General features: G+C 40.8%; 1 protein-coding gene across 4 annotated transcripts in view; it reads right to left on the reverse strand.

Annotated features, from left to right (window-relative positions):
* The window catches only part of BBS9 (Bardet-Biedl syndrome 9), a 521,564-nt gene that overhangs the window by 452,142 nt on the left and 56,186 nt on the right, over window positions 1–13,236 (reverse strand). For all 4 annotated transcript variants that reach the window (XM_069730272.1, XM_069730271.1, XM_069730270.1 and 1 more), the window contains exons 4-5: window positions 7,704–7,768; window positions 1,075–1,188 (exon numbers count right to left, since the gene is read on the reverse strand). In XM_069730272.1, coding sequence (XP_069586373.1) covers window positions 1,075–1,188; window positions 7,704–7,768 — 179 coding nt within the window. The remainder of the gene's footprint in view (window positions 1–1,074; window positions 1,189–7,703; window positions 7,769–13,236) is intronic.

Below are 13,236 nucleotides of genomic sequence, written 5' to 3' on the forward strand. Positions count from 1 at the left end.
TGTCAGCTTCAACAAGGTTGGTTACAATAGAGGGGTCCCGACGCAGTTTTCTTTAAATTATTTAAATAATTTAAAAAAAATGGAGTGGGTTCCCCCCATTTTTGACAACCAGCCTTGCTAAACCTCACAGCTGTGCGCTGGTATTCCCAGGCTGGTAGGGGGCCATGGATATTGACCCCCCAGCATAAAAATAGCAGCTTGCAGCTGCCTAGAAAAGGCACATCTATTAGATGAGCCAATTCTGGCGCTTTGCCCGTCTCTTCCCACTTGCCCTATAGTCGTGGCAAGTGGGGTTCATATTTGTGGGGTTGATGTCACCTTTGTATTGTCAGGTGACATCAAGCCCACAGCTTGATAATGGAGAAGGGTCTATGCGACACCTATCCATTACTAATCCTATAGTTACATGGAAAATAAAGACAGTCAGAATGAAGTATTTTATTAGAAATAAAACAAAACACAGTTTTACTTTTTTATTTAGAAAAAACAAACACAGTTATACTCACCTAATGCCTATTTCAACAAAGCCCTCGTTCTCCTGTAATAAAACTAAAAGAAAAAAACATCAATATACCATGCCTGTCTGTCTTTCTGTCCCATGCCAAAATCCATGTCTTGGGGATAATTAGTTTTCAACCTGGACAGTGCCAAGATGCGAACGTCCCGGCTGACAACCACTGATGAATGAGCTGCTGAGAATGCAGCTTCAGTGAACGGGGTGACTTCACAGAGGTTACATCCGGTCACTGGGATCTGTTCTCAGCCGGGCTGAGCTGCGGTGACATCCAATGAGATCCCTGCTAACACCGTGAGCCCCAAATTTGGACTTCTATATTGATGTTGATCTACTACAATTTGTGCAGATATACGCATACAAAGGCATACATGGCATAATTTAATGAGCACATAAAAATTTTATTTTATTTCTTTTAGACAAGGTAGTAAAACTAATCCCCTAAAAATAAATTATGTGCTTAATCTAAACTCAATATATTTTAACATACATTAAATTTATGAATAGGCACTATCATGGAAGAATATTTGTACAGCTTTTATGGTTAGTTCACAACATACCTTTAACGCCTCCAAATGGGCCATGAGTCATGTTGCAAGCTGTTCTCCGAAGATTATGTTCATACATCAATTTAATCTGGTGTTGGTTTCCATGCTCCACATTTCCTAAGGTACCTGCAGAGAAAGGCAAGAAAACAAAACATTCCACTGAAATACTGAGAGTTCAACATAACTTTAAGGTTACAATCTTTGTTAAAAAAACAAAAACATCCAAATACAAGACAATATACACTATAAAAAATGTCTGCAGCCTAAACAAGCGAGCCTTGAAGACAATTGATAAGATTTGGGACAGGTGGAACTCTACTTGTCTTACTGTATCAGGACATGGTGGCCTGGCACCACCATGAGAGTCATGGTTGAAACGCATTAATACATACTCTATGGCATCAGATAATTATTATAATATACAGTATATAGATGTTGGGCGGCAGATTAGGATAAGGTAGTTATGACTTAATTGGTTCTATAATGAAGGGGAGAGGAGGAGAGAGGAAGGAGAATACTTCCCTTTTTTTTTTTCTCTCCCCTCTTTCTTGGATACATGCTACCAGGCCGACATGAAGTTATGTAATGTGTTCTGTTCACTTGACCAGTGGTTTATTATATACTAGATGGCAGCCCGATTCTAAAGAATCGGGAGTCTAGAATCCATATATACTTTATTTATTCAAATGTAAGAATAATACAATTAATAAATAATAGTAAGAAAGAACAAAAATAATAGGAATAATAGGCAGTATATGGAGAAAACACCAAACAAAAGTTCAAAATTGGTGTGAAAATGTCACTGAACCACTTCACAACTAAATATATATAGTTTTGGTAAATGGTATTATCATTTTTTTGACGGAATTCGGCAGGAGCTTGAAGAGCAACGTCACTGGGCCCACCTCCACGCAGTAGTAACTTGCTGTGAGGTAAAAATTAAAAAATCACACCAAAATGGCGGACGGAGTGTGTCACAGTACGGCACGTTTCTGATTGGTCGCTCGCAGCAGGCGGCAACCAATCAGACACTGGACACTGTTGACGTCACTTATCTCCGGACATTAGCTCCGGACATTAGCTCCGGACATTAGCTCCGAACAGGAAGTTGGCACAAATTGCAGGAAGTAGTATTCTAGGCAATTATATATTAGATATAGCAATATATGGACTTATAATACTGAAAGTGTATGAATAATAATACACAAATTTGTTGTCCATTCGTAATTACCTTGACAAGTGTACTTATGCTGGCTTGGATGCACAAATATGTATATGTTGTCACTGTTTTGGTTAATAAACAAATTTAAAAAAATAAATGTATTTGCATTTTGCAGTAATAAATAAGTATCTGACTCCTCTGGCAAAGAAGAATTAATACTTGATGGCAAAACCCTTGTTGGCAAGCACAGCAGTTAAACATTTTTTGCAGTTGATGATGAGGCTTGCGCACATATCAGGAGGAATTTTGGTCCACTCCTCTTTGCAGATCATCTCTAAATCATTAAGATTTTGAGGCTGTCACTTGGCAACTCGGAGATTCAACTCCCTCCATAAGCTTTCTATGGGATTAAGGTCTGGAAACTGGCTAGGCCACTCCATGACCTTATATACTTCTTTTTGAGCCACTACTTTGTTGCCTTGGCTGTATGTCTTGGGTCATTGTCTTGCTGTAAGACCCAGCCACGTCCCATATTTAATGTCCTTGTGGAGGGAAGGAGGTTGTCACTCAGGATTTTACGTTACATGGCTCCATCCATTCTCCCATTGATGCGGTGAAGTAGTCCTCTGCCCTTTGCAGAGAAACACCCCCAAAACAAAATGTTTCCACTTCCATGCTTGACAGTGGGGATGGTGTTCTTTGGGTCATAGGCAGCATTTCTCTTCCTCCAAACACGGCGAGTTGAGTTAATGCCAAAGACTTCAATTTTTATCTCATCTGACCACAGCACCTTCTTACAATCACTCACAAAATCATCCAGGTGTTCATTGGCAAACTTCAGACGGTCCTGCACATGTGCCTTCTTGATTAGGAGGACCTTGCAGGAACTGCAGGATTTTAAACCTTTACGACGTAATGTGCTACCAATGTGTAAGGATTCCGGACCTGCCTTGAGCCTGTTCACCCTGATCCAAGATGGAGTCTTGGATCTCGCCCTGTCATGGAACTTCCTGTCTGTCCTGACTATTTAAGTCTGGGTCATGTGTTCTCCTGTGCCTGAGTATTTTGTGCTGTTGGCTCCTGAGTTTCTGCCTGTTTGCTGGTGAACTCCCTGCTTCTGCTGCTCATTACTCGGTAGTCTCCCTCGCCACGTTCAGCTGCCTTCCATCTTCTGTATGCTCCTGGATCCTGACCAGGGTTGTCTTGGGTGCTGCCTCTTCCCTCTGGAACTGCTGTGACGGGCAGCACACCCAGCGGAAAGATCACCCTGGTTTGCAAAACTTTTCCAAGTGTTGTGCCTTCTTGCACAACCACAGCAGGAGAGCAATATTCAAGTTGTACTTTTCTCACCATGAAAGATTTACTCATCTGCTACGCTTAGATAGCGCTCTCCTTCTTTTTCCCCTCATCCTCTCTTTCCCAGGACTTCATTCTCACAATGCACCATCTGCGCATTATTGAACTTCCACAAACAAGTGCTGTGTGATCAAGTTATTGCCGGACTACCTCATTTAAGCACTGTGTGCATTCCCACTAATAACCTTCCTGGACTTCCTCGTTTAAATGTCTTGTTCGCTCCCGCATCATATCCTTGCTGGACTGGTTCGTACTAGCGGTCGTGCCCTGTTATTCAGTTTGCTGTGATTTACTATATTGTGCTGAGCACCTCGCTACAATTGCAGGAATATCTGTGTTAGTTCTGCTTGCTTTTCAGTTTACCATATTGTGCTGAGCACCTCGTTACTATTGCAGGAATATCTGTGTTAGTTCTGTTTGCATTTCTGTTTAAATGCATCTTTTTGCTGCAGCTTTACTCTCGGGCTGGTTTTATTCCATGATATCAGATTTCTTAGTACCTACATATTTATTACACAATGGCTTTCTTGGTGACTGTGGTCCCAGCTGCCTTGAGATCATTAACAAGTTTCCCCCGTGTAGCTTTAGGATGATCTCTCACCTTCCTCATGATCAAGGATACCCCACGAGGTGAGATTTTGCATGGTGCCCCAGATCGATCTCAATTGACAGCCATTTTGTAGTTCTTCCATTTTCTTACTACTAAACCAACAGTTGTCTCCATCTCACGCAGCGTCCCCGGAAGAAGCAGGTGGCAAAACACGCATCGGGGCGAGGGGACGCCATGAGTACTACTACTATAAGGTAACTATCTCCTCCATGATGTTTAATTGATTGCATATCCACTGGATACTTTATGGAGACATTGATTTCACTTACTTACCTATCTTTTATGCGTTCCTGGGTTACCATGCTCAGGGTTATAATTATCTAATTATTGTAATCTTGTTAAACCTCATCTGTTTATGCATTTGGTGCAATTTGGAGTTTTAATTATTCCTAATGGGTTTTACTGGTACCCATTATTTCTATACTGACATACCTTTAGCTATACTTATTTACATTTCTAGATATGGGTATTGTATAAGTTATTGACACGAATTATTGATGTACATCTTTGGATCACACGAGATGTAAGTTGCTCCCCATAAATTTATTATTTTGGTATTGTCTAGTACCTTTATTGCATTGTATTATATACTAATCCTCCTTGAATATATTCTACAAGTAGTGTGCTCTAGCGTCCACTAACGGCATTTTGCTTTTCTATATGTGGTTTTAATAGTGATTAATCAAATATTGTTTTTTATCCTTATTGTTGGGATCTCTTCTTTATCCTATATGTACTGTATATAGGATTGGTTGTTGTATGGTCTGACACTAGCCTGAATTTCCTTCCCAAGAGGTAGTACCTTAGAGTGTCCAATGCCCACTTGATGGACAAACATTCCTTCTCCACTATGGATTAGTTCTTCTCGCAGGATAACAGCTTTTAAGTTAGATATATTATGGGGTACTCTTCCCCATTCACCTCTTGTGATAAGACAGCACCCAGCCGACATCTGAAGTGTCCGACTGGACCAAAGAAGTCTGGTGCCACAAATATTAGCTGTTTACACAGGGCTAGCTTCAGTTCCTGAAAGGCAGTCTCAACTTCAAGACCACTTGGCCATAGCCGACTTCGTCCCATTAAGGAGGTCCGTCAATGGGGCGGCTATGATGGCATGTTAGGAATAAACCCGCGATAGTAGCCCACGATGCCGAGAAAGGCTCTGACTTGCTTCTTTGAGAGACGTAGGGCCAACTCTGGATCGCATCAACTTAATTTATTTGGGGCTTTATTTTACCCCTGCCTATGACATAGCCCAAGTATTTTGCTTCCTCCATGCCTATGGCAAATTTCTTCGGGTTTATGGAAGACCCCGCCTTCCATAGAGCATCAAGTATCACCTGGACTTTGCTCAAATGGCTTCCGCAATCCTGGCTGAAGATCATGATTAGAGATGAGCGAATATGTTCGGGTCCCTCCTTATTCGGCAAGCTATAGCGCTTACCGAATAAGCTGCAGAGGGAATCTGGATACCTAGATCACTCCTGCTGATCAGCTGTCCGGTGCCACAGCTCCATGTGACGCGGCTGTTTCACAGTCACAACACATGCATGGAGAACCCAACAAACAGGCTCTCCATGCATGTGTTGTGACTGTGAAACAGCTACGCCACATGCAGTTGCTGCGCTGGACAGTATAACATATTCGCTCATCTCTAATCATGATGTCATCCAGGTAGGCTGCTGAATACTTTTTGTGAGGAGCAAGGATCTGGTCCATGGCTATCTGGAAGGTGGTCGGAGCTCCTTGCAAATTAAACGGCATGCTTGTGTACTGAAAACAGAAGTCTGGCATTGAGAAGGCCCACTTCACCTTGGCATTTTGGGACATGGTAGTTTGCAAATACACTTTCCTGAGGTTAAGTGTACTAATGTACCGGACTGGCCCTAGTCTTACAATCAGTCCATCAACGTGGGGCATTGGATACGTATCGAACTTAGAAACCTCATTGCAAAACAGCCATTCTCCATCCAGTTTCGGCACTAAGACAATGGGACTAAATCTTCAAAACTTAGTTTTTAGATTATGAGGAAGATTTGGTTGAGTTTCTGCTCCAATAAATTCAGTTTGTTTGGGTGTGTTCACATTCATTTTTTTTCAGTAGAAATTCTCCAAAGCCTGCTCAAATACTCAAAACTTGGTTGTGCTGATGTATTCATATAAATACCCTTTATATTTTTTTGTGGCCTTTCGGAACAGATCATTGTGGTCCTTGTACCAAAAATTTTGTTCACCCCTGCTTTAAAGGGACACTGTCACCTGAATTTGGAGGGAACAATCTTCAGCCATGGAGGCGGGGTTTTTGATTCACCCTTTCCTTACCCGCTGGCTGCATGCTGGCTGCAATATTGGATTGAAGTTCATTTGCAGCCAGCATGCAGCCAGCGGGTAAGGAAAGGGTGAATCAAAAACCCAAAAACCCCGCCTCCATGGCTGAAGATTGTTCCCTCCAAATTCAGATGACAGTGTCCCTTTAAATTCTGAACCAGCACAATCCTAGCTGTAGCCTTGAAATGAATTTCAGAATACTGCTTCTGCCCATGGCAAAATGTGAGTAACTTCATCTCAATTGTTAAATATTAGAAGACTATGCATATTTTTTTTTCAGGAATAACTATCTTCACATCAGACCAAGTCTGATATCCCACTTACATGGCAATGAGCTGCATTATCCGACAAAGCCAAATGACAAGAGTGAGGCTGTTTCTAGGGCCTGGGGTAAACGCAGACACTTTTTTATAATCTCATTTAACACTCAACCTCATTGCAATAACCCCCAACTATACTTTAATAACTCAACCGCCAATTGCCTACTTTTAATCAACAGCTTGGCTCCAAAATCTGCAAAAATGTCTTTTCTAGTCACTGCATTAACTCTGCTGCAATCTAACAAGTAGGGGCTGTGCGCGTGGTCTCACAAATTGGAATATAGGTAGGAGCTCCTTACTGATAGGTGTGTTTTGCCATTAGTAATACTGGTAGTGAGATTTAGGATTTAGCCACTTATAATGTGATCTTATCCCTTCTTGAAATGGCTTAGTACATCAATCATTATTACTATGCTGTACTGTCACTTTGTATTAAAATGTAATTTATTTTCTAAGCTCTCCCAACTCTAAACCATATTTGGAATACTCACGATTCCCTCCTTTTTGGTACCCATTCTCCGCTTTGAATTACTTTGTTCTTGGATATATATTTTATATTAATTGTTGCCTTGCATGTTTAATCATGAGTAAAATATTTTTATATCTCATCTTGGACAATATGCTCCAATTTTTGTGTACGCAATCTAACAAGTGCAAGTCTGGTCTTGTGACTCTAATGAAAAGACAGATGTGGTTTATTACCACTTCAGTCTTCTCTTTTGCCATCTACACCATGAGGTTTGGTTGTTATGGGGTTAATCAGATATTGTCCAGTTTTTAACAGTATCCAAATATTGAAATGTAGAAGCATAAAAATGCTGAAAAGGAGATGTAATGCGTTAACACTTTTGCATTTTAATTTTACCTGAGACTGAATAAACGCTGAGCTTTTTTGGATGTAACACAGCAAGATGCAGTAGTTCTGTACCCCTAAGATAAACAAAAAAAAGATAAGTACATTAATTATATACGGTGATATTTAGGCAGCCTAATTTAGAATAAAATAATCTCCTGATGGTACATCGATACTATGGACGGTGCTGTTCACACCATATGCTTTGGGACAATCTCTCAGCATATACCACTGATGTACACAACTGTATGCATAACATATTTTGCCTATTGACATTCATTATAAGAAAAGGTAAAAAAGTGTACTTTATTTTGCAGGATCCACTGAACTGAAAATCGCAGTTCATTTAGGGTTTTGATAAAGTAAAAAACAGATCAACCGGACCTCACCATCTAAATGTACATCAAACACATATACTTATGGCATAGACTGTGCCCATCATAGTTCATTGATGCGTATACATACCCAAACTGAAGTATACATCTTACATTGTGTCCACTTACAGCTGGACAGGAATGAGATTTAAAGGGGTATTCCTATCGCCAAGATCCTAACAAATAAAGTAGCGCTCTGTAGCACTATAGCATGCAAACATGAAATATATGAAATTTGAATTGCATTACTGCACTAGAAAATTGGAACAATTGAGAATACTTAGAGCATAAATTGGCCAATTCATGTGTACCTGGCAGCCAAAATAAGGCGATTCTCGTTGCTGGGAACCTGCCTAATGTGAATCCAATGTGGCCAATTTATGCGCTAAGTATTCTCAATTTTTACAATTCTCTAGGGCAATAATGCAATTCAGATTTGATATATTTCATGATTGCATGCTATAGCGCTACAAAGTGCTACTTTATTTGTTGGTTATATATGGAGATGGCAACTCTTAGTAAGCACCTGTACACACCTGTTTTTTTGTTCGGAAGTTACGGTCAGTCTTTTGTTATTTATAAATATGCTCATGTAGCTCTTTCAAAGACAAGTCCAGCAATATCTTTACCTAGTCAATCCGTTTTACATTACTGACAAATCAGTGTTTGAACTGATATGCAAATGAGGCTGAAGATCTGAAGCCTGTGTCACTCCAGCTCTATTCCCTGCCCGAGCTACCTCCTCCCACTTGACTGAATCTCTATACCTTATAACTTCAGACAAAGGAGCTGTGAGTCAAGGAGGAGAAAGGAGGCGCTGAGTGGGGAATAGAGCTGTTTCAACTTTTTTTTGGCTGTGTTACTGCCATCAATTTCTGAATTAGCCAATTTTTTTTCAAATAACATGGACAATTGTCTAATTTTCACCTTCTGATATGTGTTCTATGTTTTGTTTGGAATAAAATATGGCTATAAGATTTCCAAATCATTGCATTCTTTTCTTTCCATTTAAAACAGTGACCCACCTTTTTTGGAATTGGGTTTGTAGATAAAATACATGACACACCATAGGCTACTACAGTGGGAACAGTATCAACCCCTTTACAACATCCGCCATACATGTACAGCACAAGTCAGAAGCGGGTGTATGGAGCAGGGTCACACATCGAGCCCGCTCAATACCGAGCAGGTGATGGCTGTGTTTTACAGACAGGACCTGCTGATAACAATCGCGGTTGGAGCGGTGTTAAGCTGTTAAATGCCGCTATCAATCTCTGACAGCGTCATTTAAAACATGCAGGCATGTGTGTCCTTCTCTCCACCCATCAGCACGCCCGTGACATGATCGTGGGTTGCCGATGGGTTGTCATTACGGAGCTCCTTTGAAACCATGCCTGTGGCCGTGCTTCAAAGGAGGCCATGATCTCTGCTATATGCAGAGTATATAGCACAAGCTATTGCACAATCGTATCATCAAGTTCACTATGGGGGCTAACAACAGGGAAAAGTAAAAAAAAAATGTTTTTTGTTTGAAAAAAAAAAAAAAGGAAAAGTTCAAATCACTCTCCTATTCCCCTCATTGAAAATATAGATATGACAAAAATATACATATGTGGTATTGCCACTTTCAGAAAGGTCCGATCTATCACAAAATAAAACCAGCCTGATCAGTAAACACAAAAAAAATCAAGAACGCCTCAATTCCACAAAAAGGCTGTAACAACTAACAAGCGATCATAATGTCACATCCATCCTAAAATTCTCTTTATAAAAGTGCACTCTCACCTGCAAAAAATAAGCCATCACTCAGCTCTATAGGCCAAAAATAAAAATGTTACGGGTCTTGGAAAATAGCAACAATCCAAAAAGTGTTTTGAGACAAACTTCTGATTTTTTTTTACCACTAAATAATTTTAAAAATCTGGACATATTTGGTAACGCCTTAATCATATTGATGAGGAGAATTATATTGCATGGTCATTTTTACCACTAACTGTACACTGTAAAAATAATCCCCAAGAAACAATGTTAGAATAATGTTTTCAAAACTTTTTCTGGCTTTCCAGTACACTATGTGGTAAAGTGTCATTCAAAAGTACATCTTGGTCCACAAAAAAACAAGCCCTCATATGTCTATAAGAACCCAAAAATAGAAGAATTATGGCACGGGGAAGAAGGGGAGGAAAAAATGTAAAAGCAAAAATGGAAAATGGCCGAGTCATGAAGGGGTTAAAGCTGCCTGCTCAGCTGGCTGTCTAGTGTAGGTGTATAGCAGGGCAGCCGCAATCCTTCAGTTGTTAGTAGAAGAGGATCGCCAAAATAGCACAGCACAAAATGTCTGGAAACTGGACCAAAATGTGCTGCCAGCAGAGACTTGTTCTGGACGCTGCTGGCAGAGCATCTTAGGGACCGTTTAAACGGAACAACCGACAGCATTAAACATTTACCAATTGGCGGTCTTTAATAGCCTGTTTCCGCAGCAGGCCGTGGATAAGGATGTGCAGTGAATGATCACAGTAGCTGCCATTATTCTCAGCAGTGCGAGTCCAGTTAATAAAGATTGCCCAGCGGCAGCAATGAGCTTCTGCACTGCCCAAAAGATAAGTTCACCCAATGAGCACGCATTTGGCTCAGGTGATTTAACAGACTGTTCACACTGCAAGCTTATCATGAACGTTAATGTCGCAGTGCACATGCAGCTTTACTCCAGGTTTTGCTTTTTTACTTGCATTTTATACATCAGATAGTTGTCAGCTTGATAAAAACAACAGAAAGCTGTCAGATCCAAGTAGTCGGTGTATGTGAGGGTCCACGTCACAGCGCCGATTATCAGTGAACACTTGTTCCCGATTATACCGCCATGGAAATCTAATGGTGATGATCCGAGGAAGCAAAATACTGGCTTCAAAAACATTGTTAGGCCTCATTCACACGCCTGTGTTGCAGATACAGTCATGGCCAAAAGTATTAACACCCCTTCAATTCTGTCAGATAATACTCAGTTTCTTCCTGAAAATGATTGCAATCACAAATTCTTTGGTATGATCTTCATTTAATTTGTCTTAAATGAAAAAACACAAAAGAGAATGAAGCAAAAAGCAAAACATTGATCATTTCACACAAAACTCCAAAAATGGGCCAGACAAAAGTATTGGCACCCTCAGCCTAATACTTGGTTGCACAACCTTTAGCCAAAATAACTGCGACCAACCGCTTCCGGTAACCATCAATGAGTTTCTTACAATGCTCTGCTGGAATTTTAGACCATTCTTCTTTGGCAAACTGCTCCAGGTCCTTGATATTTGAAGGGTGCCTTCTCCAAACTGCCATTATTAGATCTCTCCACAGGTGTTTTATGGGATTCAGGTCTGAACTCATTGCTGGCCACCTTAGAAGTCTCCAGTGCTTTCTCTCAAACCATTTTCTAGTGCTTTTTGAAGTGTGTTTTGGGTCATTGTCCTGCTGGAAGACACATGACCTCTGAGGGAGACCCAGATTTCTCACACTGGGCCCTACAGTATGCTGCAAAACTTGTTGGTAGTCTTCAGACTTCATAATGCCATGCACACGGTCAAGCAGTCCAGTGCCAGAGGCAGCAAAGCAACCCCAAAACATCAGGGAACCTCCACCATGTTTGACTGTAGGGACCGTGTTCTTTTCTTTGAATGCCTCTTTTTTTTCTCCTGTAAACTCTATGTTGATGCCTTTGCCCAAAAAGCTCTACTTTTGTCTCATCTGACCAGAGAACATTCTTCCAAAACGTTTTAGGCTTTTTCAAGTAAGTTTTGGCAAACTCCAGCCTGGCTTTTTTATGTCCCGGGGTAAGAAGTGGGGTCTTCCTGGGTCTCCTACCATACAGTCCCTTTTCAATCAGACGCCGACGGATAGTACGGGTTGACATTGTTGTACCCTCGGACTGCAGGGCAGCTTGAACTTGTTTGGATGTTAGTCGAGGTTCTTTATCCAACATCCGCACAATCTTCCGCTGAAATCACTTGTCAATTTTACTTTTCCATTAACATCTAGGGAGGTTAGCCACAGTGCCATGGGCTTTAAAGTTCTTGATGACACTGCGCACGGTAGACACAGGAACATTCAGGTCTTTGGAGATGGACTTGTAGCCTTGAGATTGCTCATGCTTCCTCACAATTTGGTTTCCCAAGTTCTCCGACAGTTCTTTGGTCTTCTTTCTTTTCTCCATGCTCAATGTGGTACACAAGTACACAGGACAGAGGTTCAGTCAACTTTAATCCATGTCAACTGGCTGCAAGCGTCATTTAGTTATTGCCAACACCTGTTAGGTGTCACAGGTAAGTTACAAGTGCTGTTAATTACACAAATTAGAGAAGCATCACATGATTTTTCGAATGGTGCTAATACTTTTGTCCACCCCCTTTTTTACATTTGGTGTGGAATTATATCCAATTTGGCTTTAGGACAATTCTTTTTGTGTTTTTTCATTTAAGACAAATTAAATGAAGATAATAATACTAAAGAATTTGTGATTGCAATCATTTTCAGGAAGAAACTGAGTATTATCTGACAGAATTGCAGGGGTGTTAATACTTTTGGCCATGACTGTATGTGTTGTACCCATTACAATCTATGCTGCTGATCACAAGTCCGCGATTGTCATGGACCGTGTATCAGTGGAAAACATAAAAACACGTCTGTTATTTTCCGGCAGCACGGATTGGAAGGGCCAATATAAATGCAGGGGTCCATGAAAAAATAGAATTATTCTTACCGTTAATTCGGTTTCTAGGAGCCTTCCACGACAGCCACAGGAGGTTGTCTCCATACCCTAATGGGGGACAGGAAGCACAAGAGGTTAAAAACACTTCCCACCTCCCATTAACCAGTGACTTACAACTGAACCCATAGTACCGGTTACCTTTTAGGTTCTCAGAAAAATATCTAAGAACATCGGAAGGGAATTAATGCTGTCGTGGAAGGCTCCTAGAAACCGAATTAACGGTAAGAATAATTCTATTTTCTCTAGTTGCCTTCCACGACAGCCACAGGAGGAATGCCAACCAATTCTGTATTTAGGGAGGGACCACAGCCTGAAGAACTTTCCGGCCAAAGACTAGATCCCGGTTGGACCAGAAGTCCAATCTATAATGCTTAGTAAAGGTGTGTAGAGAAGACCATGTTGCAGCCCTGCAAAT

The sequence above is a fragment of the Ranitomeya imitator genome, chromosome 6 (assembly GCF_032444005.1).
Source record: "Ranitomeya imitator isolate aRanImi1 chromosome 6, aRanImi1.pri, whole genome shotgun sequence".
Taxonomy (NCBI): Eukaryota; Metazoa; Chordata; class Amphibia; order Anura; family Dendrobatidae; genus Ranitomeya; species Ranitomeya imitator.